General features: G+C 41.3%; 2 protein-coding genes across 2 annotated transcripts in view; one reads left to right on the plus strand and one right to left on the minus strand.

Annotated features, from left to right (window-relative positions):
• LAMB1 (laminin subunit beta 1) overlaps positions 1-11,895 on the plus strand; it is a 70,267-nt gene extending 58,372 nt beyond the window's left edge. Inside the window, exons 27-34 of the mRNA XM_035020349.1 lie at positions 620-861; positions 3,511-3,714; positions 4,333-4,477; positions 6,541-6,748; positions 6,958-7,099; positions 9,640-9,816; positions 11,250-11,409; positions 11,584-11,895. Of these exons, the coding sequence (XP_034876240.1) occupies positions 620-861; positions 3,511-3,714; positions 4,333-4,477; positions 6,541-6,748; positions 6,958-7,099; positions 9,640-9,816; positions 11,250-11,409; positions 11,584-11,720 (1,415 nt within the window). The 3' untranslated portion in view covers positions 11,721-11,895. The remainder of the gene's footprint in view (positions 1-619; positions 862-3,510; positions 3,715-4,332; positions 4,478-6,540; positions 6,749-6,957; positions 7,100-9,639; positions 9,817-11,249; positions 11,410-11,583) is intronic.
• Positions 11,896-14,664: 2,769 nt separating this feature from the next.
• Positions 14,665-25,856, minus strand: part of DLD (dihydrolipoamide dehydrogenase) — a 38,415-nt gene continuing 27,223 nt past the window's right edge. The window contains exons 9-14 of the mRNA XM_035020350.1: positions 18,258-18,448; positions 17,533-17,703; positions 17,054-17,243; positions 16,490-16,627; positions 15,492-15,581; positions 14,665-15,397 (exon numbers count right to left, since the gene is read on the minus strand). Of these exons, the coding sequence (XP_034876241.1) occupies positions 15,332-15,397; positions 15,492-15,581; positions 16,490-16,627; positions 17,054-17,243; positions 17,533-17,703; positions 18,258-18,448 (846 nt within the window). The 3' untranslated portion in view covers positions 14,665-15,331. The remainder of the gene's footprint in view (positions 15,398-15,491; positions 15,582-16,489; positions 16,628-17,053; positions 17,244-17,532; positions 17,704-18,257; positions 18,449-25,856) is intronic.

Consider the following 25,856-nt stretch of genomic DNA (forward strand, 5'->3'; position numbering starts at 1 on the left):
GTTTTCAGTGGATGGTTTAACCTCCTTGGTATTTCTTGGAAATGCGCTCTTGTGAATAGTTCAGAAGTCACATTGATATTTCAGCAAATTCTTTTATATTCAAGAATGTTGCCTGGTCAGGGAAGAATTTTTGCAGCATCAGATCCCGCTAACCATCCTATTCTACGCACAACCCTTTATTTTTCTGGCTAGGTCCTCAAAGCCACAGTATGCCATGCTGTTTTATGTATGTCATACTAGCCATTTGAGTGGCTCTGAATAGTTAAATGAGTAGGAAAAGAGAAGAAAAAATATCTGGGTATGTAATCTGCGGGCCGCCTGATGCTGTTGGCTGTTGACTGAGAACTGGAAGATCGCCTGTTTGCAGAAACATCTGCATGACTGAGTTAATTTTGCATCCAGATGTTTGGCATCCTCCAGAGCCAGAATAGCTGCTAATGGGACACAGTGTAGCCATTGCTCATGAGGGGAAAGTTATGTTTCTTCCTAAAAATTTTAGTCCTTGAATTTTAGAGCAAAATCATACAGTCAATTTTGGGGCAGACACCAGATACGGCCATCGCTTCCTGAGACTGAGCACAAGAGGTTTCACTGTGGGCGATTCCATTTTGTGCCCTAGGTGCCTTGGATAGCATTACCAAGTACTTCCAGATGTCTCTAGCGGCAGAGGAGAGGGTGAACGCCTCCACCACAGACCCCAACAGCACCGTGGAGCAGTCGGCGCTCACCCGGGACCGAGTCGAAGACTTGATGATGGAGCGAGAAGCCCAGTTCAGAGAAAAACAAGAGGAACAGGCCCGCCTTCTGGATGAACTGGCAGGCAAACTACAAAGTCTGGACCTTTCAGCAGCTGCCGAAATGGTAAGGTTTTTGAGGGTTTGGCCCCAAGGCTAGGAAGCAATAGGAAGAGAAACGACCCTGTTTTGTCTATAATCCTGTTCACTTTGCAAATGAACCAGCGGGAGTGAAACCAGTCTCTAGTCTCTGGACCACCTATGGGTGACCACCTATGGGTACCCACCATCCAGCCAGATCAAAACAACAACATCTGCCTTTCCACACACCCCCTCCTTCCCCCACAAACCCCTACCCCCACCCCCGGGTTCCAGAGGTTTCTCTGTGATACAAAGAATCAGGACTACTTTCCCAGACTGTTACACTGACTTGCTGATTTCCTATTCAAATTTGAACCCTTTAGACTGTGGACATTTCTTTTTTTACATAGTTCTAATTTGAAGTGCAAACTCCCTTTTCCGTGGAGCAGTTTCAGGAACCATTCTGGGAGGGACTTGAAAAAATTAAGGGAGCAAAAGAATTTTTCCCTTGGTGTAAATTCGAATGTTCCTTTGTTCCAGTAACTTTACCTGGTGAAGATTAACCCTGAGACCAACCGCGAAAGTAGATTCATTTCCCAGAAGCTTTTAAAGAGTAACTCTGGAGCCAAACGAAATTGAGTAGTGAGTTTAATGAAGATCCGGCAGAAGGCCAAAAAAAGCCAAACTCTGCCTGTTTTGTCCTCTTGTTTCCTTATTGTTTTTCAGGGAAGGACACCTACTGAGAGAATTTGGAGGGTATTGTTTATAGAATAAGGCTTGTGGTCTCTTAGCTTAGGAACACAGAGGAACAGTAATGGCAAGAGGCAGGTGGATGCAGAAAGGCCAAGGGGACAGTGCAGGCTTCCTTTGGATTTTGTCTTTAGTGAAAAGCCCCCACCCCTCCCTCCCTGCCTCCTTACCTTGCCCATCTCGCGTTCTCTGCAGTTGGCAAAAACACACTGTCGCTGCTACTGTATTGTGCCAAACGTAATTGCTGCCTACAGGGTTATAGATTCTCTTATCACACGTTATAGCATGTAGTGGGACTAGGGAGTAAGGTAGATCTCCTGTCATGGTTTAATAGAAACACGGGGGCCCAGAGCAATGTGCCCACTGCGCTTTGTAGGGCACAAAGTAACTATATACAGGCGTGGGATGACAGCTCTCTCAGTCTTTCCTTTCGGGATTGATTCCTTAGAAATTCCAGTAAAAACCAGTAATCACAAACAAAATCCACGCACTAAAGCGAAAGCAGCTGAGCGTGCTGAAGGATGTTTGCTTTGCAACAGAGGGTAGTGAGGGAGTGGGGGCCCGTGTGAATGGGTGCCCTTTCCCCGTGGTTGCTTTTCCATCGGGTGAGCTAACCTTGGGGTTGGCCAGCTTCTGGTTGCTCATTGGATGTATGCAATTCTCCTCTGCGAGCTCTCTTTACGGGTTCCATACTGACAGTTCTTGGATAGAGAGGTTTTTGTCCCTTTGTGTTTTTCAGGTACCTTCAGTTCTTTGTTTTGTGTATATTTAGATAGACCCATGCCATTTTTTTCATGCCTGTGGCTGAAATAAAACAGATCTCCTCATGTGTTGTCAGAATGTTTTTAGAAAGCATCCCTGAGCCCTTATGCTTCTCTTAAGGCCCCCGTTCTTCTAGAGCACGCAGAATAAACTTTCTTCTCTGAAGCTTTTTATATGCTATAAACCAGATACATGAAAGTCCATTATTTTGAGACACACTGGAATTATAATTATCATAAAACTATTAGTCTAAGGAGTTGACTATTTATTCAAAAACTACTTTTTCCTTGTCGGGGAGCATTACCTGCTTTTCACTATCTCTGTTCAACGTGAGAGGACAGCTCCACAGTTTTCTCCCTGCTCAGCCTTCTCCATCATATAGCAAACTTATCATTTATCCGTTTGCATGTGTATGCCATGGCCAGGCTCAGATCTTTGGAAGTTTCTGATAGGTAAGGAAGAGGAGTATGGGGAGGGAGAACTGGGGGTGGGGGGGGTGGGGGGGTGGGATTGCTTATTTGTAAAAGTTAAATCTACCTTTGTTCCTTCTGTTTTCTGGTTCCCTTTCACATCTGGAATGTTCTCCCACTTCCCTGCTCAAATCCCACCAGCCAGCTCATCCTTCCCTGATGACTACAAGCCTCCATGGTCTCTCTCCTTTGTCTGCTTTCCTTCCTACTTACAGCACGTGACCTCTTCTTGGCTGTTTTACCCAGAGTGAGCCTGTCTTCCTCACTAGATCTGAAGGTACTGAAAGGCCAGACAGGAACCTTCTAGGTCACTCTATGGACCAGGACAGTTTCTCAATACCTTTTTTTTTTTTTTTTTAGTCCAGTGATTTAGGATAAAGGGGAAGCATTCTTTTGCTCTCCTGTTGGCAGATTTCAGCCTCACAGCAGATCAGTTTGCACCCCACACAGCACCCAGATGGCATTCCAGTTCATCGGGGCAGAGGGCACTGGTGAAGCGTCGTAAACTCTGTTTCCTTGGCAGTGAGTAGGTTAGCTTATTCCTAAGCTCTGTGCTCCTCTCCCCGCTCCCCCGCCCCGCCCGAGCACTGTGCTCCCTGGAGCACCCTTGCCAAGGACCACCTACACGCTCTCTGGGGCCACCCAGGCCCTGCACAGCTGTGCTGAGCTTCAGACTCCCTCTGAAGGCCAGGGCCTGCTCCCCCTTGTTGCAGACCTGCGGGACGCCCCCAGGGGCCTCGTGTTCCGAGACGGAGTGTGGCGGCCCCAGCTGCAGAACAGACGAAGGCGAGAAGAAGTGTGGGGGACCCGGCTGCGGGGGCCTGGTCACGGTGGCACACGGAGCCTGGCAGAAAGCCATGGACTTCGACCGAGACGTCCTGAGCGCGCTGGCCGAGGTGGAGCAGCTCTCCAAGATGGTAATTCGGGGGCAGCCTCGCTTTGTGGTGTTGGCTCTCAGTGACAGGCTAGAGGATCTGGAAGGGAGAGATCGATGTTCCATGGTGAAATGAAAGGGACATGGCAAGGACACGTCAAGTGTCAAAGTGCCGGTTGTTGTGAAGTCAGCAAAAAAAATACACAGGGAGGTTTTCTTCACAGAATATTTAAGAATTTGCTCTCTTCTCATGACAGTGATTTGAGATCATTTGTTACTTATCATGGGTCCAGGGATATGAATACATTGAGCTGTGCTATAAAAATTTCATGCTGAGCAGCTGAGCATTTATTTTTCTAAAGCGACCATGTTAACATCCTGTTTTATAGGCCACCAAATGGTTCGGAGGAGTTAGAAACAATTAGAAAAAAATGTTTGTATGCTAGCCTGATCTGTATGAGAAATTGTGTGGCCAGCTCTAGACGGAGTACTTTCTGTCCATAGAGGAACACAGTACAGTTGAATGAGAGACATTTGTTTCTAAAACCCATGGTTCCAAATGCATAGCTTTTCAGCGTCACTTTCCGGGCCATTTATAGTATTCTGGTCTGCCGTAGAAAGAGTGAAGTTGTTCCCTGGGTCATTTATTCCTCATATTTAGGTCTCTGAAGCAAAACTGAGGGCAGATGAGGCAAAACAGAATGCTCAGGATGTTCTGCTGAAAACCAATGCTACCAAAGAAAAAGTGGACAAGAGCAACGAGGACCTGAGGAATCTGATCAAGCAAATCAGAAACTTTCTGACCCGTAAGTTGTTTCCATTTGACTTTTAGACATTGCTTCTTCTTGTCGAATATAAAAAATGTTTTGTAAGAATCTGTGTTTGAGAGACCAGAATTCAAGTCTGCATTTTAGAGAAAATCCATTTCTGGCTGGGAATAAAGTCACATTTCAAAAGAAAAAGTCCATGTTAAGAAATGTTGGCATTTCTTAAGCTATGTGTACGTAAGTCATCTTCTCTGATGTTATGCAGACACAGATGGGATACCCAAGTGGGAATCAAGTCAAACACACGCTGTGAGAACGAATTTGGAATCTGTTAGAGATTACATAGAACGTCCTTCGATCCTCAAAGCAGTAGCTTATTTGGACGCTGCCTGCAAAGCTTTGGAATCCTCTTATTTACAGGACACCATACTTATGGTTAGCTCCATCCCTTCCTGTTCTGTAGAGAAAGAGAAAATCTCCAGTTTGTGGTCCAGCTAAGTGTTTCTGGTCACAGTCTGAGTGTCGTCAGTAAAGGATGGTTTTGGCTTCAAGTTACACAAAACTTTCAACTGAAATGGGCTCAATCAAAAAAGATGCATACTGTATCACATAGCAAGAGGTTCTGGGGCTCATGTAGTAAAGGGTATCTGCTTTGTTCTCGGGCCAGCTCCTGGTTACAAGGTGGCTGCCCAAAGTTTCAGACTTCACACAAAGCCTCGACAATCCCTCGTGAAAGAAGAGACGACCTGTTTCCCTACTGTATCTTTTCTAAAGGAAGGAAATCTTCCTCCAGACGCCTGGAGCAGTCATCCCGATAAATCTCACGGGCCAGGAAAGCATCCCATCCCATGCATAAATGTCAAATGGAATGGGATTACCATCGTTGACAGACTAATCAGCATTTAACTCTGAGTTGCTAAGTTTACCTTCTCTTAGTGGTGGGCGCCTGAACAAAATAATATTCTGTTAGCAAGGAAAATGGGGAGTAAGAAAGGAGCCAATGGTATTCCTATGGCTATCTTACGAAATATCCTGTGGAAGCCATCACATGATCAAATATTTTCCCGTGCTTAAACCCTTAGGGGTCCATTTTTATGTTCTTTAATAGTTAAAAAGTAAAACAAAAAACCTTAAATCAATGACATGTTTGAAGCTTAACCTCTTGGGCATTTTTCTGACCACTTTTCACATTAGACATTTGAAATTCCTTAGCTTCTGTGATAATATGCTATCAGATTCTCTTGCTTCTCTGCCTGGATTTTCTCCCTTCCTATAACTTCCAGAATCCAGATAATTTATGTAAGAAATATCAGCTCTTTATCTCTGCATTTGCAGTAGTCTAGCTATTCTTCCAACGTCAATTAAAAGCGCTACTTGGGCATCTGGGTGGCTCAGTTAAGCCTCTGACTCTTGGTTTCGGCTCAGGTCATGATCTCAGGGTCGTGTGACTGAGCCCCGTGTCAGGCTCTGTGCTCACCGCAGCGTCTGCTGGAGATTCCCTCTCCCTCTGCCCCTCCCCCATTTGCTGCTCTTCTGTAATCTGAACCATTCACTCTGCTGGACTTTGACGGGACATGCTTGGCCCATACAGTCTCTCCATCCAGAGATGTCCATCTTCTTCCCTTCAAATCCCATTATCCTTCAAAATCTTATCAGTTCTTCATCCTCCACAAAAGCCTTCCCGGACTTTCCCAGTCTACAGCAAATTCCAGTAGTTACTTTCTCCACACGTAACTACTCAACTAGACTATAAATTCTTTTTTTTTTTTTTTTAAAGATTTTATTTATTTATTTGACAGGAAGAGACACAGCAAGAGAGGGAACAGAAGCAGGGGGAGTGGGAGAGGAAGAGGCAGGCTTCCTGCGGAGCAGGGAGCCCGATGTGGGGTTCGATCCCAAGACCCTGGGATCATGACCTGAGCCGAAGGCAGACGCTTAGCGACTGAGCCACCCAGGCGCCCCTAGACTATAAATTCTTAAATAGGAAGTGGCTGTCTTGGTGTCACCCCCAGAAGGCAGTTCACCTGGTGGGTGACGAGAAGTGACGAAGTTAGCCATCTGTGACTCTGGCCTCTCTGTGGGGACATCTTTGCTTTTCACAGAGGACAGTGCGGACCTGGACAGCATCGAAGCAGTGGCTAACGAAGTACTGAAGATGGAGATGCCCAGCACCCCACAGCAGTTACAGAACTTGACAGAAGATATTCGGGAACGAGTTGAAAGCCTTTCTCAAGTTGAGGTTATTCTACAGCAAAGCGCTGCTGATGTTGCCAGAGCAGAGATGTTGCTGGAAGAAGCTAAGAGAGCCAGGTATCTGAAGACGTTGTGGCATTTAGGGGGCTTCTGTTTTGTGTCTAGCAGGGAGCAAAAAGTCTTTCTTTAACCAGGGAGATTTCTAAGACTGACCTGTAGGAGTCCCTCTGGGTCATTCCAAGAGGCTGTTCTTTAAATTTTTTTTAATGTTCTGAGAGGAAGTAACATTTTCATGTTCACATAGATCGTCTCCTTCTTTCACCCAGCAAAAGCGCAACTGATGTTAAAGTCACCGCAGACATGGTGAAGGAAGCGCTGGAGGAAGCAGAAAAGGCCCAGATTGCCGCAGAGAAAGCCATAAAGCAAGCAGATGAAGACATCCAGGGAACCCAGAACCTGCTCACTTCGGTAAGATAGTGGGGGGAGAGAACACTCACAGAAACTCTACCTGCAAAGCAAGTGCCTTTGACAGTGACGTGCACTCTCACAGCTGAGCATGGAAGGGCTGCCCTAATTTCAGGAAAAGCCAGACGACTGCGTGAGCGCGGGTGCTAAAGGACCCTGAAGACACTGGATCTTAGTTAAGCCCCCTTCACTTTCATAGTGTATGTGTTTCTATCTCCCTTTTCCTTCAAGGACTCACACAGACACTCTTTAGCAGTAGGAAGGATAGTATTAATTTCAAAATTTAGTTTTAGGAAACTTCTGCTGTATCTCAAAACTTAGGAGGTAAGCATTCACAAAATTTTACTGTAAATTTTAAAAACCGCTGGAGAGCAATGAAGGTCAAAATGCTTCCAGTCCCCAATTCTAGACAAACCTGATAGGGATCTTATAGCTAAACAATCTGTTTTGCTCAGAATGCATTAAGTAAACTCAATGCCCAATGTGGGACTCGAATTCACGACCCCAAGATCAAGGGGCACATGCTCTACTGACTGAGCCAGCCAGGGGCCCCAAAAACTTACCATAAGCAGAATGCTCTTGACTCAGGGACTACAAGATATTAAAAAGTATACATGAAGGGGCGCCTGGGTGGCTCAGTTGGTTAAAAAGTATGCATGAAGAGTTTTTCACATGGACTTAGTGCTTTATTTTAAAAATCCTATCACTTAAAAGTAATGCAAGTATAACTGTCATTTTTCAAAAGGCAGTCCTACAAGCAAATCTTTCCATCCAAGTTTAGGAAAGTTCATTTGTTTTATAAAAATGGATGGGAAATAAAATGGACTCCTATGATCCCTACCCACTTCTCAGAATATACTCTGAAATTAGATACCATTAGTCTGCACTGTCACGCTTCCCAGGCCAACAGCCCCTAATGTTTAAAACCTGAGAGGTGGTCTTTCAACCTGCTTTTCCTACCATTGGTTGATAGAAACCTGTCTTCCCCTATTCTGTCGTGCTCAATAAATGAGACTCGACCGTTCCTCGGCCACTTTTCCTTCTTAAATTTTGAGTTAAGGCCCTTTCTTGTTCAAGTATAGAAAAATTACATTTTCCCACTAGAATATGTTCTAACCCTTTGATTATTCTGATTTTATATCTCCAAGGTTTTGCAAATTTCTCAATGTGCTGTTAACATTTTAACGAACTTTATCTATTTAGCTGACTTTATAAAAATTACTAAGTTTTGGGGCACCTGGGTGATGCAGTCGGTTAAGCCTCTGACTCTTGGTTTCGGCTTAGGTCATGTTCTCAGTGTTGGGAGATCAAGCCCGGAGTCAGGCTCCACGATCGGCTCAGGGGTCTGCTTGAGATTCTCTAAAATAAATCTTTCTAAAAAATTACTAAGTTTTGAAAAGCAAAATGGAAAATATAAGATTTAATCAAATTATAGGTAACATTATTTGGCTTGATGATGTAAGTGAATGATAGTTTTTTTCAGGGACCCTAGGGGACAGGAAACATTTAAGCAGTAAAAAGAAAGTCTTAAGCAAAAATAACTTCTAAACTATGCTATTAATGAAAGCTTGTCAAAATTGATTCACTCATTTATAAAGCTTATCTTCTAAGAATTAAAACTACTAAGAATATTTTTCTATGTTGATGGGTGAACTTAACAATCATTTGGTTTGAAATACTTACAAATTTTGCCATGTCTGTATTGATTTACTAGTTTCATTATGACATTATTGTTACTCAGACTTAATTCTATGGAATAGACCCATCCTAAAAGGGAATTTATTTAAAAAAACTAGGTGCTCAGTGAAACTGGTTCTTCTGTCATGGGTCAGGCTGCTTACTTGGGCTTGCTTTTCAAAATCAATGTTTACTGATTATTCTTTGAAAAGAGATATCTGGATCCTCACCAATTACCCAGATATTTTTTTCCCAAATGACTTCGAGTGTTTATGGGTTCCACCCATCACTTCCCCAGACGACATGCCATCTCACAGTCCTAGAGTGACTTTTCTGAGTTTTCAAGAACATTTCTGGTCTGCCTTTAGTAATTAGCTGAGAATACTCAACTTTCCAGATAGTTTCTGAAGACCCATAACCTCCACTAGAGTTTAACATTTAACATTTAGAGTTGACAGGAAAAACTAAAGGTGACTTGGGAGTTACCATTTTCCCACCCACATGAATTTGGAAATTTCTGTGGAAATCCTTCCTCTCACATCTGCTTATTTGTGACCATTGTTTAGCCAAAGCTTGCAGGTGTCCTTAAAATGGCTTTCTCAACCCATCAAGCTGTCTGGGGGTGGTTCAGTAAGAAGTTTACATGAATTTCCAGCCGAGACCATCAGAATTACGAAAAGAATAAAGTTAGGCACTTTATATAAGCTTTCCTGAAATTTTATTTTCCTTTTGGTAATTTTCTCTTTGGGTCCAGAGCAAAACAGCAAAGCAGCCTTTTAGTCTTCCTCTAAATTTGTATTCCTAGCACGCCCAACTACTTGTTGTTCAATTAATGGCTGGCTCGGTGACTGACATTATACTTGCAGATTGAGTCTGAAACCGCTGCTTCTGAGGAGACTTTGCTCAACGCCTCTCAGCGCATCAGCGAGCTAGAGAGGAACGTGGAAGAACTGAAGCGGAAGGCAGCCCAGAACTCTGGGGAGGCAGAATATATTGAAAAAGTGGTGTACACGGTGAAACAAAGCGCAGATGACGTTAAAAAGGTAAGAAAGCTTTGTAACTTCACAACTGTGTTCATAAAGGAGCAACGGTCTCCTCGTTGCCTTCCTTGGAACCAGTAAGGGACACGGACCCAACAGCTATTCATCAGAAATATCCCCAGTGACCCGTTTTGAAATAGCAGTCATTAGAGACCCAGATGGAAAAGAGTGGGAGTGGAAAGGAAGGTGTCCAAGAAGCGTGACCTAAGCCCTCATAGCCAGACTTGGAGAAGGAGGCAAAAAATGAAATTAGGGGCGGAAGTCTTAAAACAAATACACAGAGCTTATACTTTGCTAATTCAATTAGGAAGGCCTTTATGGCATACGGTAATTACTTGGCCATTTGAGAAGTCTTGAAAAGCAGGGTAGAAAAAGCTTAAGGCGTCTGTCACAGAACCGCTAGCAGGAACTAAATCTCACATCTTCTACACTCACTCTGAATTAACCACCCCTTCCTTCTCACTGGAAGGTACTATGTTTTGCAGAGAAAATCTCATACAACCCAAATTTTTCACTAGAAGCCACGTAATCATTAAAACATATGTTCAGCGGGCAAATGTTTATCTCCAAAGAAACCTTTTTACACTTTTGAGGGGAATGTGTCAACTGTTAAATGAACAGTAGGGAGTTATAAATGGAAATTTAGTCAAGATTTTTCCTTGAGGTTAATGTAGCTTTTAGGCATTACAGAAGGGTGACCTCCTTCCACCTCTGGTTGGGGAAGAGAACAAAACGGGAAGAAAAGTGCACTACCCTGTCCGTTTTTTCTGTTGTGGTTTTTTCTTTCTCGTGGTTCTGAGAGCATACGTCGCCCAAGTAGTCTTTTTACAGAGCATTTTTTCCCAAAAACACATCATTTGATTACAGTAAGATGAACAAGACCCTGACCTTGAAATCCCTCTATCAATGGCTACTGTTTGAGCAGTGTTTCTCAAAAGCACCTGCAAGAAGCACCTTGTCAAACCCACACCAATTTCTCATCTCCTCACCATCCCTGCATATGCTACCATCTCCTCTTTCTTTTCTTCCTTCCCTTAAATCTCTACACATCCTACACTAGTCACAATCCAGATGGTCCTCCTGTTTGGCTCTTCAAATGGGCCTTTTCTGATATCTAAAGGTTTGGATCACAGCAAACTTACTTTACAGAAAACCTACTTTTTTACCTCTGTATAATTATCTTGTGACGTCTCCAGAGAAAAGTGCTGAAAAGATAAAGGCTTAGCCCTGGAGACCTGCTACAACTCCCAAAATGTCTTTCAAATCCTTCATTTTAAAAAAACTCGTATGTCAGTGTTGTATTTAATTCCACTGTTTCAGAATATTTAATTATTATTTACACCGAATGGTTTAACGCCCGAGTACCCTTCTGAGCTTGCCACAAGGACACTCTTAGTGTCAGAGATTACATGTGTCCTCTCTACTTCGAACTACAGGCTCTGGACGGTGAAGTTGATGAGAAGTATAAGAAGGTAGAAAAATTAATTGCCAAAAAAACCGAAGAATCAGCAGATGCCAGAAGGAAAGCTGAAATGCTACAAAATGAAGCAAAAACACTTCTGGCTCAAGCAAACAGCAAGCTGCAACTCCTGAAAGGTGGGTCTTAGGCTCGTGCTTTCATAAGGTATTTTAAAATTAAGACCTCCGTGGAGTTTATTTAAAAGGTTGAAAATCTGTTCACTTTGTCTTGGGCCTTATAGGCAGAAAGGATCAGTAGGAGATGGAGATCCTAGTATAATTTGCTCAGACTTTTTTTTTTATCTCCCACAGATTTAGAAAGAACATATGAGGACAATCAAAAATATTTAGAAGATAAAGCTCAAGAATTAGTAAGACTGGAAGGAGAGGTGCGTTCGCTCCTGAAGGATATAAGCCAGAAAGTTGCTGTTTATAGCACCTGCTTGTAACGGAGGAGGAGGAGGAGGAAGGGCTCGAAGGTGGCCAAGGTGACCAAAGTAACAGAGCTCCATTTAAAAAACTGACTTCATGATCTTCAAAATACAGCTCCTTACCTATTTAATGTTTTTAATCACCACATTTTGTACGGAGTTAAATAAAGTACAGTCCTTTTGTAAAAATTTATATTTAGGATAATTCTTTTTTTTTTTCTTTTTTTAAAGATTTTATTTATTTATTTGACAGAGACACAGCTAGAGAGGGAACACAGCAGGGGGAGTGGGAGAGGGAGAAGCAGGCTTCCCGCCGAGCAGAGAGCCCGATATGGGGCTCGATCCCAGGACTCCAGGATCATGACCTGAGCCGAAGGCAGACGCTTAACGACTGAGCCACCCAGGCGCCCCTAGGATAATTCTTAAATTTTACTTTTATTCAGTGTTTGTGAATCCCTTGAAGCTAGGATCTTTTCAATGTAAAATGGTTTTATAAACAAACTGCCTTCACGGGACCCTGATTTCTGTTTTGTCTATAAACAAGCGATCATCTTTTTGCTAGGTCAGTATCCTCCACACATCTGCCCCCCGGACCACCTCCCAGTGGGGTGCCCAGGCAGAGGGGAGGGGAAGTCATACAGCCTGAACCCCCTTCACCATTTCAGTGGCAGCTCAGTTGCTCCAATCTCCAAAACTCCTCTAAATACTCCTTGCTCTGAGAAAGAGAACAAAAAGCAATTTTTAGAAAATCAGGCGGGTAAACTGACTTTTAAGTGTGAGCAATCCTGGCCCTATGCTGGGGGGGGCGGGGGGGGGAGGTTGAAATGAAATCCAGCCGGAGTTTAGGAACACTGCTCCTGCCAACTAAGCAGTGCCAATCACAGTATAAAGTGCTGTAACTTCTCAGTGTTTCCATTGTACTTTATTAGATTTCACAAACTAAAAGTCTGTATGCGAGGCCAAAACAATCACAGAACAATCACTTATTCCACAGGATAAAGAAAACAGTTGAATTCCAACTGCCAAACCCATGTCAACCTCAGAGCTGAGCTGGAGAACAGGCCAAGCAAGGCCTAAGTGGTCTTTTCACAAATTCCTATTAGAGCAAGACAAGTTCTGTGTAGCACTGAACCATCATCCACACCTACAACACAGCTGCATTTGAAGCTGGGCCTGAACCGAAGTTATGTAAACAGATGTAATATAAACAATAAGGCAACCTCCCTCTCCTTCAAGGCAATTACTTGTCACTTTTATTTAGGTAGAGAGCCTACTGCCCAGCAAATTGGTTTTACCTCATCATCTGCTAAAGCAACTAATTTTTTTCCCTTAATCTTAAGTATTTCACTTAAAATAGAAATCCTTACCTGTACCCACTCCTTTTTAGCTAAACAACTCAAGATGTCACTTTGAAATCACTCATTTTCATCAGCTCAGGGAACTGGACAGCTAATTCCCACCCTTCACAAGCCAAGAAAATACTAAGAACTTAGTAAATAAGTAAACATTTAAATCTGTTTTATACCCACAACTTCATTCCCACCTAGACAGAACTATTTTGTGTGTTTCTATAGCCAGGACTTCATATTAAACTCTATTTCTCACTATTTTTTTTTCCCTAGAGTAGGGGACATGTCTGGAGTTTAAATAAGCTAGCACTTCACAGAATATCGGGATTTCAGATTTTAAAACACAGAGGTCATTTCCAATAATGGCCAAGTAGCACATGTCAGGCCAGCCCTCCTGCTAATAACTACTGCAAACTGAACAAAATAGATATTTTTTAAAGTAAAGGTCCTGGAGAGGGGAGTTGACAGAGAACAGCACTGGGTGAAACTTCCATTGTTAATGGCTTTTCACCTGAGGGCAGGTCCCAGCCAAGTATGACATCGGGGGGAAGCCAAGTTTTACTGGTTAAGGAATTGAAGGACTGAGTCAGGGGCAACTGGAATAACTAATACATGGGCGGGGGGGGGGCTCCCAACTCTGCTATCATTTGCCCAGTGTCCGGCTGAGCTATGCACTACACACGCACGGGACAGACGCAACGCAGCCGAGGTAGAGCTCAAACAACGGGGTAGATGTTTCAGCTGCTGCCCCCCAGCAAAGACAATGCAGTTGGGGTTCAGCCAAGTTAACTGCCCACTGAAACAGAAATTCCCTATTTTTCAGAGGTAGGTAAGAAAATCCAGAGTCTTTACAATGGATCATTCATAATAACTAGAGTCCAAGACTACTGGACATAGAAGAAGTTGCAATCAAGTGAGTATCTAGTTTGCATATTTCTAGTACTTTAAGTTTTTCCTTTTTAGAATATGCTATCCTAAATCTGCTTCTTAAATTTAGTTAAAAAACGCAAAAGCCTATTTTAACATTTAATACTTTGTTACTGAAGTGTTCCAAGAGCTGGCCATTTTAAATATTAATCAACAGGGCGCCTGGGTGGCTCAGTTGGTTAAGCGACTGCCTTCGGCTCAGGTCATGATCCTGGAGTCCCGGGATCGAGTCCCGCATCGGGCTCCCTGCTCAGCAGGGAGTCTGCTTCTCCCTCTGACCCTCCCCTCTCTCATGCTCTATCTCATTCTCTCTCAAATAAATAAATAAATAAAACCTTTTTAAAAAAATAAATAAATAAATAAATAAATATTAATCAACAAATATGATTTTATAGCACTCTTTAAAGAAATAGTCATTTACCCAGCCACAGATACACTGGAAATCCAAAGACAGCGGATTAAATTTTCCCATATGCTGTGTCTCCAAAAGTGTATGCTCCAGTTAGTTGGTAATACTAAAACAGATGAAAGGGTAATGACCTTTTAAATGCCTTAACGTTGTCCCCCAGTGTGGTAAAAAGATAGATCCAGGCCTAGAAGAGGAATAATAAACAGAAATAAGAATATACACTATAGGTAGTCATAAAAGAACTAGGACCATCTTGACATCCACTCAAAACAACCAGTACATGAATATTTAGGACTGTTTATTTCTGTATTTTCATTCCCCGCTGTAATACATTTACATCTTCATTTAATATTTGAATTTCACAGATACACCTCCTTAATTTGGTTAACTGTAGACCTCAATGGGTCCTTAAAAATTTAAACATAAATTCTACCTCTAAACTGCAAGAATTTGGGGATTAAATAAGTGAGAGATCATCGTTGTATTTACATCAGTTTGGTTTATACATATTTTAATCTTAATTCTAATGACTGTTTCCAATATGAAAACCAAGTTTAAAATAACTTGATCACCTTGCTTCAAACACAGCTGGCTCACATACCTACGCCAGCTCCATCCATGTAAGTAAATCAACTTTACAATAGCAGAGATAAAAGCTAAGAAACATAAATTTAGTGAAGTCGAATCTTTCAGAAACTGCATGAAAAATTTTCCTGGATGCTACTATAAAAGTAGCTTTTTTCTGCAATATTAATGCACTGAAACAAAGTATTAAATTTATTTAAAATAGACGAGATTATTCCATTCTGTCCGAACCTATTAAAACCTTCCAAAAGTTTCATAATTCAGTCCTAGAAATTCTTGGAGCTGTGAGCATTTCCTGTTCAGAAATGTGACCTCCACAAAAGCTCCCAGGAAATTTCAGAAAAATATAATCTTCTAATTTAAAAGTTGATTGATTTGCCGAATGATGCAGCCAGGTTTGCTTCTCTAAAAGCTTCTGATAAGGTCTGTAAGGGAAGAAATTTAAAATTAGAAACCAAATATTTGTGGGTGAGAAGAAACCTGAGGTAACCATTAATTCTGTATGCTGTCGATAATTACCGGATGCGCATGGCAGACTCTGGCTATATCTTCACAGGATGCTCCGTACTCCAGCGCGAGAGCGGCTTCATTCACCATTTCACCAGCACCCTTTAAAATAACAGACCAAGAAGTCATTTTCTTCCCATGGCAAAAACTACAAGCTAACAGGATTCGCTGTTAGAGCAGTTAACTAACTGCGTCCAGTCAGGAAAAGCTTAACAGGAAAGGTGGCACAGAAGACAAGAGCTTAGGCTCTGGAGCCAGCTGGCCTGGATTCAAATCCTACTGCGGAGTCCCTCTGAGCACTCACTCTGTGTGAGTCATTCCATTTAGTCACTTCAAAAATGGGCAGAGCAACTCCTGCCCCCCAGAATTGTGAACATTAAGTTACTGCATGTATACAGAAAAATGTATTACAGACTAAGGACTCCAGTGTTTCATCATCATCATTACAGCAGATTCCGAGGGGAAGTGCGTACTTCAGGGTCAGTGGTAGGAAGGGCTTCTCTTAGGAGGTAACATCTGAGCTGAGACCTCACAGGAGCCAGTCATGCAAACACCTGGAGGCACAGCATTCCAAGCTACAGGTTCCACAAGCACAAAGGCTCTAAAATGGGAACACTGGCCTGTTAGGAAACTGAGAGAAGGCCCATGAGACAGGGAATTAACGAGCGAAAGGGAAGGGTGGGAAGACATGAGGTCAGGAAGGCAGACAGGCCCAGAGTTAGCGGGGCCTTGTACCTAACAGCCCGAGGCGGAAAAGGGCCACTGCCGAGTCTTCAGCAGGCCCAGGGCCCGGGGCCCAGGGCAGGTCTCAAGAGGATACTGTCAGTTGCGGTGCGGAAAGCAGATGATGTGACAGGCCAGAGTGTGAGAGTGCCGCCGGTCGCTGTCAGAAACAGCACACAAGCTGCTGGTAAGTAATAACCTCGGCATGTAAACAGCAGTTGGCTTTACATCGGAACAGCAGCGCTTTCCAGAAATCGTAATGGGATTTGGGATTTGGGGATACTCACTGGTCCTAGAATATGTGCTCCCAACACCCTGTCTGTTGATTTCTGTCCCAGAATCTTCACCATGCCATCTGTGTCCGCATTTGTCTTAGCTCTGCTGTTAGCAGCAAAGGGGAATTTCCCAACCTTGTACTCAATACCCTGCGAGAGACAGAAAATGAGAGCCTACATAAACTCTGAAAAAATGCATTCCTGTTGGCGCAGTCATCTACCACTGGTTCAGAAAATAAACCCCAAGAAGGCAATTCTTCGGAGTCTACTGAGGGCAAGACCAGAACTGACTGTCTGCTAATGAAATACATTTTGGGTACAAGCACAAGCAAATGCAAATGTCAGTCTATCTGGGTACATTTCAAAGAAAAATGTAAGAGCTCTGGAATTACTAGTTTGAAGGCAGGCAAGTGAATGATCTCCTCTATGCCACCAACAAAGGAAAAAATATATAAACTATAATGTTCTACATAATCTCCAAATGCATTAATACGATAAGAAAAGGATTCTCAACCACCAGTGTCATTAACTCAATTCACACGATGGCATTAAAACTACCCCCACATTCAGAATTACCTCTTCTTTCAACTGCTCTTCTGATTTGCCGACCCAAGCAACTTCCGGGTGTGTGTAGATCACGGACGGTACACAGTTGTAGTCAATGTGCACAGCGCCCCCGGCCATTCCTTCAACACAGATAATGCCTTCGTCCTCTGCTTTATGAGCCAGCATTGGACCGGCAACCACGTCACCGATCGCGTAGATACTGCCACAGAGATCAAAGAACAGTCAGCTTCTGCCACCACATCTGCTCCTCTTCATTAGGCCATGGTGACAGAAGTTTCTAGTTACTAAGTAACCAAAAAATATATGAAGTACACATCTGTGAGTTCAGGGTCTCGTCTCTGGGTAATGGAAACATTCAATTATTTTTGTTTTTACATATGAGTTTACTCTTCTTCCCCAAAGCCAGTGCATTTTTTAAGCATGACAAAGGTCTTATTTTTAAAATAAATTTTTAAACTTTTGAAAATGCAAATAATTATCCAACTTACTTTGGAATTTTAGTCTGGAATCTGGTATTGACTGGAATTCTACCTCTAGGATCTAATTCGATTCCAAGCTCTTCCAGTCCCAAGTTCTGAGTAAAGGGTCGTCGTCCAATACAAACCAAGAGTACATCACACGTGATAACTTCGGCTTTCCCACCAGAAGCACCTTCAACACTAGAGGACAAGCAGTGTGTGACTGTTAAACACACATCGACAGAAACAGCTGAGACTGAGAAATGGAAGACCAGATGTTTCTCGAGTGCTGCTGACACTTCTAACAAACCGGAGTCAGGCAACGAAAACATGTACAAATCCTCTAGAGGTCTATTGTTCAAACTGCACACAAACAGGTAGGAGAGCACAGGGTGAGAACATAGGACTTAAGAGTCAGAAAGATCAAGTAATGGCTCCAAAGTGCCAGGCACACAGTAAGCAATCTAATATTATTACTGATTTCCCCAGATATATCTAAAAATACTGAGTTTTACTGAACGTTGAGAGTTTAAGTATTTCTGAACGTACACTATGAGAAAGCCCATTAGAGTGAGAACAGTGGATTAAGTTTCCTAGCATCAACTTAATCATGAATTTCATTGGACCAATTTAATAAGCAATTTGGAGTTACATTAAGCAATAAAATGGCCCTAAATCTGATTCTGAAAAAAGGAGTGTTTTCCTTAAGCACACAGATAAAGATATGATATCAACACCAAATGGAGCATACTTACGAAACATCAATTTTTCCATCTGACTTCTTGGTAGCACCAGTAACTTTTGTATTCAATTTAAATTTAAATCCTTGTTTTTGAAGGATGCGTTGAAAGTTCTTAGATATCTCCATATCAATTCCAACTCCACCAACATGACCTAAAAACTCAACTGCTGTCACATCTGCACCAAGTCTTTGCCAAACTGAACCCTGTAGATAATTTTTAAAAATCACAAAAATAAAAACAGAGGTTTCTAGAGCAAATCTTTACTGAAGCATCATAAATAATCTGTCAGATACTCTCCTTTGTTAGTATGTCCCTATCAGAAGCTCTAAAGTTTAAAATGAACACCCTGGCAAATAAATACATTTCATGTATTTCACATATTAATCTGTTCATTCCTTCAACATTTATTGAGCACCTACTACATGCCAGACACACATCAGCGAACAAAATGCTGCCCCCAGGGAGCTTATATTCTGGTAGAGGAGGCAGATTAAGTAAAATTCACACAGAGGACAGTAAAGTGCTCTGAGGAAAATAAATCAGGAAGCGGAACCAGGACTGCTGGAAGGAGTAAGGCTGTAATTTTAAAGAGCATGGTCATCAGGGAAAGCTTCACTGGACTGACATGTGCACAACCAGAGGGAATGAGCTACACGGGAATTGGTCCAGGAAGAGGGGAACAAGGGGGAAAGAAGGTCCTGAAGGAGAAGGAGAAGGTCCTCGGACTCCTACTAATTACTGGTATTTGTAAAATATTAAACTGGCTTCATATTTTATTTTCTCAACAGAAAATAAAATGTTTACTTTTTCATTCAAATTAAAATTTAAACTGAATGCTGGTTTTTAACAATATTTTAAACAATTAAAATGTTTGGATGCCTATTTATGAGATAGGTAAGATGAATATAATTTTACAGCATTAAATAAAATATGAAAAACAGTGAACATATCCTTTTCAAGAATTTGTATTAAAATCATCTGGTAATTTAAAATAAAAGGTTTACCTTTCCAATTAGGGTTATGCATTCATTTTTAAAATTTCCAGAATTTTTGGAATGAGAGCGGAGTTAACTAAAGGCAATACAGTGACACTAAAAATCCAATCACAAGCTTATGCAAAAATTAACTCAAAACGAATGACGGACCTTATTGTAAAACCCAAGACTATAAAACTTACGGACAAAAACATAGGAAAGAACCTTTGTGACCCTGGGTTAGGGTCACACAACACCAGAAGCACACCCATGAAAGAAAAAAAAAAAAAATGAGACTACATCAAAATTAAAAACTTCTCTTCTAAAGCTAATATTAAGAATAGAGACAGAGAAGCCACAGACGGCGAAAAAAATACTTGCAAAACATCTTTATGATAAAGGATTTATATCCTTTGCACAAAGATCTCTCAAAATTAAATAGCAAATCCAATAAAAAATCAGACAAAATAGTTAAAGAGGTACGTCACAAAAGACAATGCAGAGATGGAAAATAAGCACATTAAGAAGATGCTCCACATTACAAGTCACTAGAGAAACACAAATTAAAACACCCAGGAGCTACGTCTACACACCTGTGAAAATGGTTCAAATCAAAAAAAGCACCACTGCTACTCGTGGGAGGACACACAGAGCTCCTCAAAAGGAGAACTACCATTTGCCCCAACAATTCCACTCCTAGGTTCACACACAAGGGAAAAGAAAACAGATGTCCAGACAGAAACCTGTACACAAACGTTCACAGCAGTGTTGTTCATAAGAGTCCCAAAGTGGAAACCAGCCAAGTGTCCATCAACGGATGAATGGAGAAACAAAACGTACTCTAGCCACAGAATGGAGTATTTGGCCCTGAAGAGTTACGAAGCATACGTGAACCCTGAGAATATGATGCCAAGTGAAGAAGCCAGAGACATAAAGGCCACATATTGTATGAATCCCGCGTATGTGAAAAGTCCAAAATAGGCAATTCCACCATCCCAGAAAGTAGGTTAGTGGTTTCCAGGGCCTGGGAGAAGGGAGGAATGTAGAGTCACTGCCAGTGGACGTGGGGTTTCTTTCCGAGATGACGAAAATGCTCTGGAAAGAGGATCGTGCTGACAACTGCACAACTCTGTGAACATACTAAAAAAACATCACTGGACTGTACACTTTATTTAAATGGATGAAGGATATAGGAACTGCATCTCAATGAAGGTGTTAAAAATACACTCCTCTGAACCTAAATTACAAAGTAATAAATAGTAAGAGTATATCAAGTCAACATTGTACGCCTGAAACTAATAATATATTCAACTATACTTCAACAAAAAAAAAGAATAAAAAAAGAACATGTGGTATACATACACAGGAATATTATTCAGCCACAAAAAAGAACAAAATCATGACATTTTCAACAACAACAAAAAGAAATAGTAAGAAAGTGGGAAATGGTAAGAAGCATCATCTTGAATTCAAAGGAGGGAATAATGAACACAGAGAGCTGGACAAATGCCTTCCTCTTAGGAAAACGGATTTCAAAATCCTAAGAAATAGGAAAACTCTAATAGTACCTACCAGATATTAGACGTCAGGCACTGTGTTAGAGCTTATTAGCTGCCAGACACTGGGTTAAGTGTTTTATCTATATTACCTTACTAAATCTCAACAATAGTCCTATAAGGCAGTTCCTCTTATTAAAATGGGGACTTTTATGATGAATCAACTAGTTCAGAGAAGCTCATTCATTTAACAACAAGCACATAAGTCATTAAGAAGCAGAGCTGAAATTCAAATTTGAAACCTGATTCTAAAACCTATATTCTTAAGCACTACATTAAACTGGAATGGAAAAAGGTAAACTATGAAAAAATAAAAAGTCACATGAATAATCTTTATGAGAAATTTAAGAGAGAAGTATGACTACCTGGTAAGTTATCTCTAATAAGTTTAAATTTTTTTTTTTCCAAAGATTTTTTTATTGATTCATTTGAGACACAGAGATACAAAGAGAGAGCGTGAGCAGAGGGAGAGAGAGAAGCAGTCTCCCCGCTGAGCAGGGAGCCCGATGCGGGGCTCGATCCCAGGACGCTGGGATCATGACCTGAGCCGAAGGCAGATGCTTAACCATCTGAGCCACCCAGGCGCCCCTAATAAGTTTAAATTTTTAAAAAGACATTTGTAAAAACATTCAATATAGAAAGAGACACCTAAAATATTAAAACGTTTAAAATGACCCAATGCTTATAAAAATACCCTAAGGCAAAAGTGCTGAAATGAAAGAAAGAGAATTATTGCTTCAGGTTATTATTATTATACTTACCAACAGAAGAAAGTAAATCTATGTTATTCCTTTTTCTTGCTCATTTTATCCACCCATGAGAACAACTTTCAAAGTGGAATGAATGGAGGAAATATTAAGCAAGATAAGAAAACTAGTCATTTTTGATAAGTTAACTCTCCAATCTAACAAATCTGATCATAATTTGATGATAGAGACACTGTCAGTCAGTGAATTCTGGGAACTTAATTAGCATAAGGGAACTGTCAAATGGTGCCAGACAGACAATAAATATATTGCCTAAAATTTTCAAAAGTGAAAAGAACAGATTCTGGAAAATTGATTTTGAAACGTGGAACAGAGGTCAAGCCCTGCTAAATACGTGAAGAGATGATTAAACAGCTGGTTTGGTAATCATCAGATACTACAAGTATTCCAAATAAGTCATGTAAACTGATCTTTTCTGGACTGGACAATAATGTAGGATCTTTTTATTATCAGCAAAGTCTTCAAAAAAAAAAAAAAAGAAAATTTCACATCCCTTAGATGTGATACATCAGTGGAGATTCAAATACATTTTATAAACAGGTTAAAGACTGTAGAGTCAGATAGCTTTCAATACTTCATACTGCTGTGAAGGACACCAGAGACCGTTTCATTAATCGATTTAGGTAAGATCAGATGATAGGCCACATGCCTTAGTTTAACATGCTTCCCAGATTTGTGAATTACACATGGCAAGAAAAAGCAGTTAAGTGTAAGGATGACCAAATCAAGACAAAGGAAAAGCATGGAATAACAGGTATAAGTGAGCATCAGATTAAAGCAAGGATAAAGGTTCAAAATCCTTTATTTAGGTTTATTTATTTAAATTTAGGCTTAAAAACTCAAAATTCCTCAAGCAAAAGATGTGAATTTTTCAACTGACTATAAACTCGATACGTGCTTTGAAGAAGAAAAAATAATTAAATTGATCCTAAGGAATTATATTAAACGAAGTAGATTACATATCAAAAACAAGTTCTCTCAATTATCCAGAGTATCATGCTTAGTTCTGAACACCATTTCCAAGTGATCCTGATAGACGAGACCAGGATCAGAAGGATGACGACAAAGTAACGATCCGGGATCTACAAGCCCTGTGTAAGCAGCATTAAGGAAAGCAACAGAAATTCGAATATGAATGACACTCAGTCCTTGCCTTCAAGGAGCTTATGGTCCTGTAGGAAAGGCAGACATAAACAAATGCAATATACTATTAACTAACAGGCGATACAAAGATGCAGACGTATCATACTCAAGACTCAAAGAAAGACTTGTACCTTCTCAGAAAAAAAGAAGTCTGGGCTAAAAAAGTAACTTCTAAGCTGACTTCTGAAAGGTATTAACACGTTTACTCGGCAGTAATAATAAAAGCTAACACGTGACTACTTGTTATGTATCAGCCACCGTGCTATGTGCTAAAGATGCACAGTCGATGAAACAGCCATGACCTCTGACCTCAGGCAGTGGATGATTTAATGAAAGAGAGACAAGTGAACAAGAAAGATCAGTAAAATGAGATAAATACTGTAGCAAGTTACAGGTGCAATGGGACACTCAGCAAGAGTACCTAAGGGCATGTAGGGTTGTCAGGGAAGGCTCTGAGAGTAGCAACTAGGAGAGGGAAGCATGTTCCAAACAGAAGGCCTACAGATAAGAGAAAGAATGCAGCTTGTTCGGAAACTGGTATTTCACTGTACCTGGAACGTAGTTTGAGAGGGAGAAGGGCTAGAAATGAGGCTGGAGATTTGAGCCAGGGCCACATCATGCTGGCCTTTCAACAACATTGAAGATTTTGAATTTATCCACTAGTTATTGAAGGATTTTTAGCAGGGAAGGGACAGGATTACATTCTTGTTATAGGAGAGGACTTCAGCCACTCTGGGGAGATTAGATTAGAAAAAGATGAAAAAAGTCAGAGACTTAGGGTAAGAAATGACACTGGCCTGAACTGGGATCTAAGTAGATGCGTGTAAAAAGGAGGCCATATTCGTGAGATGTGTGTCTTGTAGCATCACGTTAGGACCCACTGTCGGACTCAGCAGGAGGCACGATGGCATGACATAAGTCACGTACAATTCCCAAACTTCCTGCTTAAGCCTCTAGATGTAGGGTGGTACACTGAGATGAGAAATATTACAAAAGAAACGGGTTTGGGTTTTGTTTATTTGGGGGTGAGAGAGGGATGAGGGAGAGAAAAAGGTTAAGTCACAAATTCACTGAATTCAGCGTCTGTGAGAAAGGTAAGTAGAGATGCTAATAGGTGCTTAGATATAAAAGCCCAGAAGTGTCCAAGATGGCAGCATAGGAAGACCCTGAATTCACCTCCCACAGATAGATGGAATCTATACCTCCATATACAGCAATTCCTCTAGAAGAGCTGAGGAATGACTGAACGCTTCCGTACAAGGATAGCGGGACCATGCAGAGAACAGGCGGAGAGCCTGAGACATGGTAACAATGGGAACATGACCCCCAACATTACCAACTGCAAGAGGGAGGGACAGCACTGAGGAGCTACGAGCAGATTTGCCCACCCTGGGGCACAGCAAAAAAGCACAATCCTTTAAAGAGCCAAAAGACTATATAGTGAAGAAAACGCATTTACTAACCCTATAGCATAGGCTAAATGGAGGGGAAACTGCTGGAAATCTCTCCAGAGCTGGAGAGGCTAACAAGTGCCATTGATGACGTTCCCTCTCCACCTTGATAGCGCAGACAGGAGCAGGGCCCAGGTGCCCTAAATGGCCTGCCGCCTCAGTGAGCCCTGGGCCCCTAGCCCACATCAGCTCAAGGCCAAGGCACCCCCAGCTCTAGCCCGCTTCAATGAGTACAATTACAAATTAAAAAAAAAAAAGTTAAGGGGACTCAATTAAAAAATGTAAAATATAATAACAAGTACATAAAACATGGAAGATGGGGGAATATAAACGAAGTCCTTTTAGATGTTCAAATTTAAGTGACCATCAACTTAATACAAACTCCTATATACATAGGATGTTATATAGAACCACATGATAGCCACACAAAAAAACCTATAACTGATACACAAAAAATAAAGAGAAAAAGCCAAGCACAACACTAAAGTCACCAATCACAAGGAAAAAGAGCAAAAGAAAGGAACAGAGAAAAACTACAAAAACAATGAGGAAACAATGAACAAAAAGGCACTAAGTATATAGCTATCAATAATTACTTTAAGCGTAGTCTAAATACTCCAACAAAAAATATAGGCTGATGGAATGGACAAAAAAACAACACCCATCTATCTGCGGCCTACAACAGACTCATTTCAGACCTAAAGACACCTGTAGACTGAAAGGGAAAGGATGGAAAACGATATTCCATGCAAACAGAAGCCAAAAAAAAAGCCGGGGTATCAAAACTTAACATTAGACAGAATAGACTTTAAACTAGACTGTAGAAGAGAGAAATGTTATATTAAAAAAAAGATGCCTTAAGCAGTACCTTTTGGTTTGGAATTTTGTAGAAAGTATTTTGGTTAAAAAAAAAAAAAGGATCCTGTCTGATACAGAGTTCTGGGCATGGAACTGTTTTTTGGCAAATCCAGCCAGAGCTCTTACTGCTGTATGTAGAAGACATGACCTGTAGGAGCTGGAAGGTATCAGTGTTTCTCACATTGTAAAGCACTGCCCTAGGAAGGTGAAACAGTTGTCTTTTTGAAGGATTTTTTTTTTTCCTTCTAGTTCTTTGGGTTTTGATTTGCTATTTTAAGCTCCCTGGTTGAGTGTGTTGTCTTTGTTTTTGAGATCTACTGTATGTGTTGAGTAACAAGCTATTTCCATTGTACTGTACATTTTCTCATTTAATTGTTTGCTTTTAATATTCATACAATGTTAAATATGAAGTGACCGTACAATAGTTAGGAATTTCTTTACTTACAAAAATCACTGGAAATGATTAAATCGCTTTTCCCGTTCAAAAAGTAAAAATAGGGGTGCCTGGGTGGCTCAGTCGTTAGGCAGCTGCCTTCAGCTCAGGTCATGATCCCAGGGTCCTGGGATTGAGCCCCGCATCGGGCTCCCTGCTCTGCGGGAAGCCTGCTTCTCCCTCTCCTGCTCCCCCTGCTTGTGTTCCCTCTCTGGCTGTCTCTCTCTCTGTCAAATAAATAAAATCTTAAAAAAAAAAAAAAAAAGAAAAAAGACTGTAACAAGAGACAACGGCATTGCATAATGATAAAGGGATCAATCCAGCAAGAGGATATAACAATTGTAAATATCTATGCACCCAACAGTGGAGGACCTAAATACATAAAACAAATATTAACAGACATAAAGGGAGAAACTGACACTAACAGTA

The sequence above is a fragment of the Mirounga leonina genome, unplaced genomic scaffold, assembly GCF_011800145.1.
Source record: "Mirounga leonina isolate KUSES-001 unplaced genomic scaffold, KU_Mleo_1.0 Mir_174, whole genome shotgun sequence".
Taxonomy (NCBI): Eukaryota; Metazoa; Chordata; class Mammalia; order Carnivora; family Phocidae; genus Mirounga; species Mirounga leonina.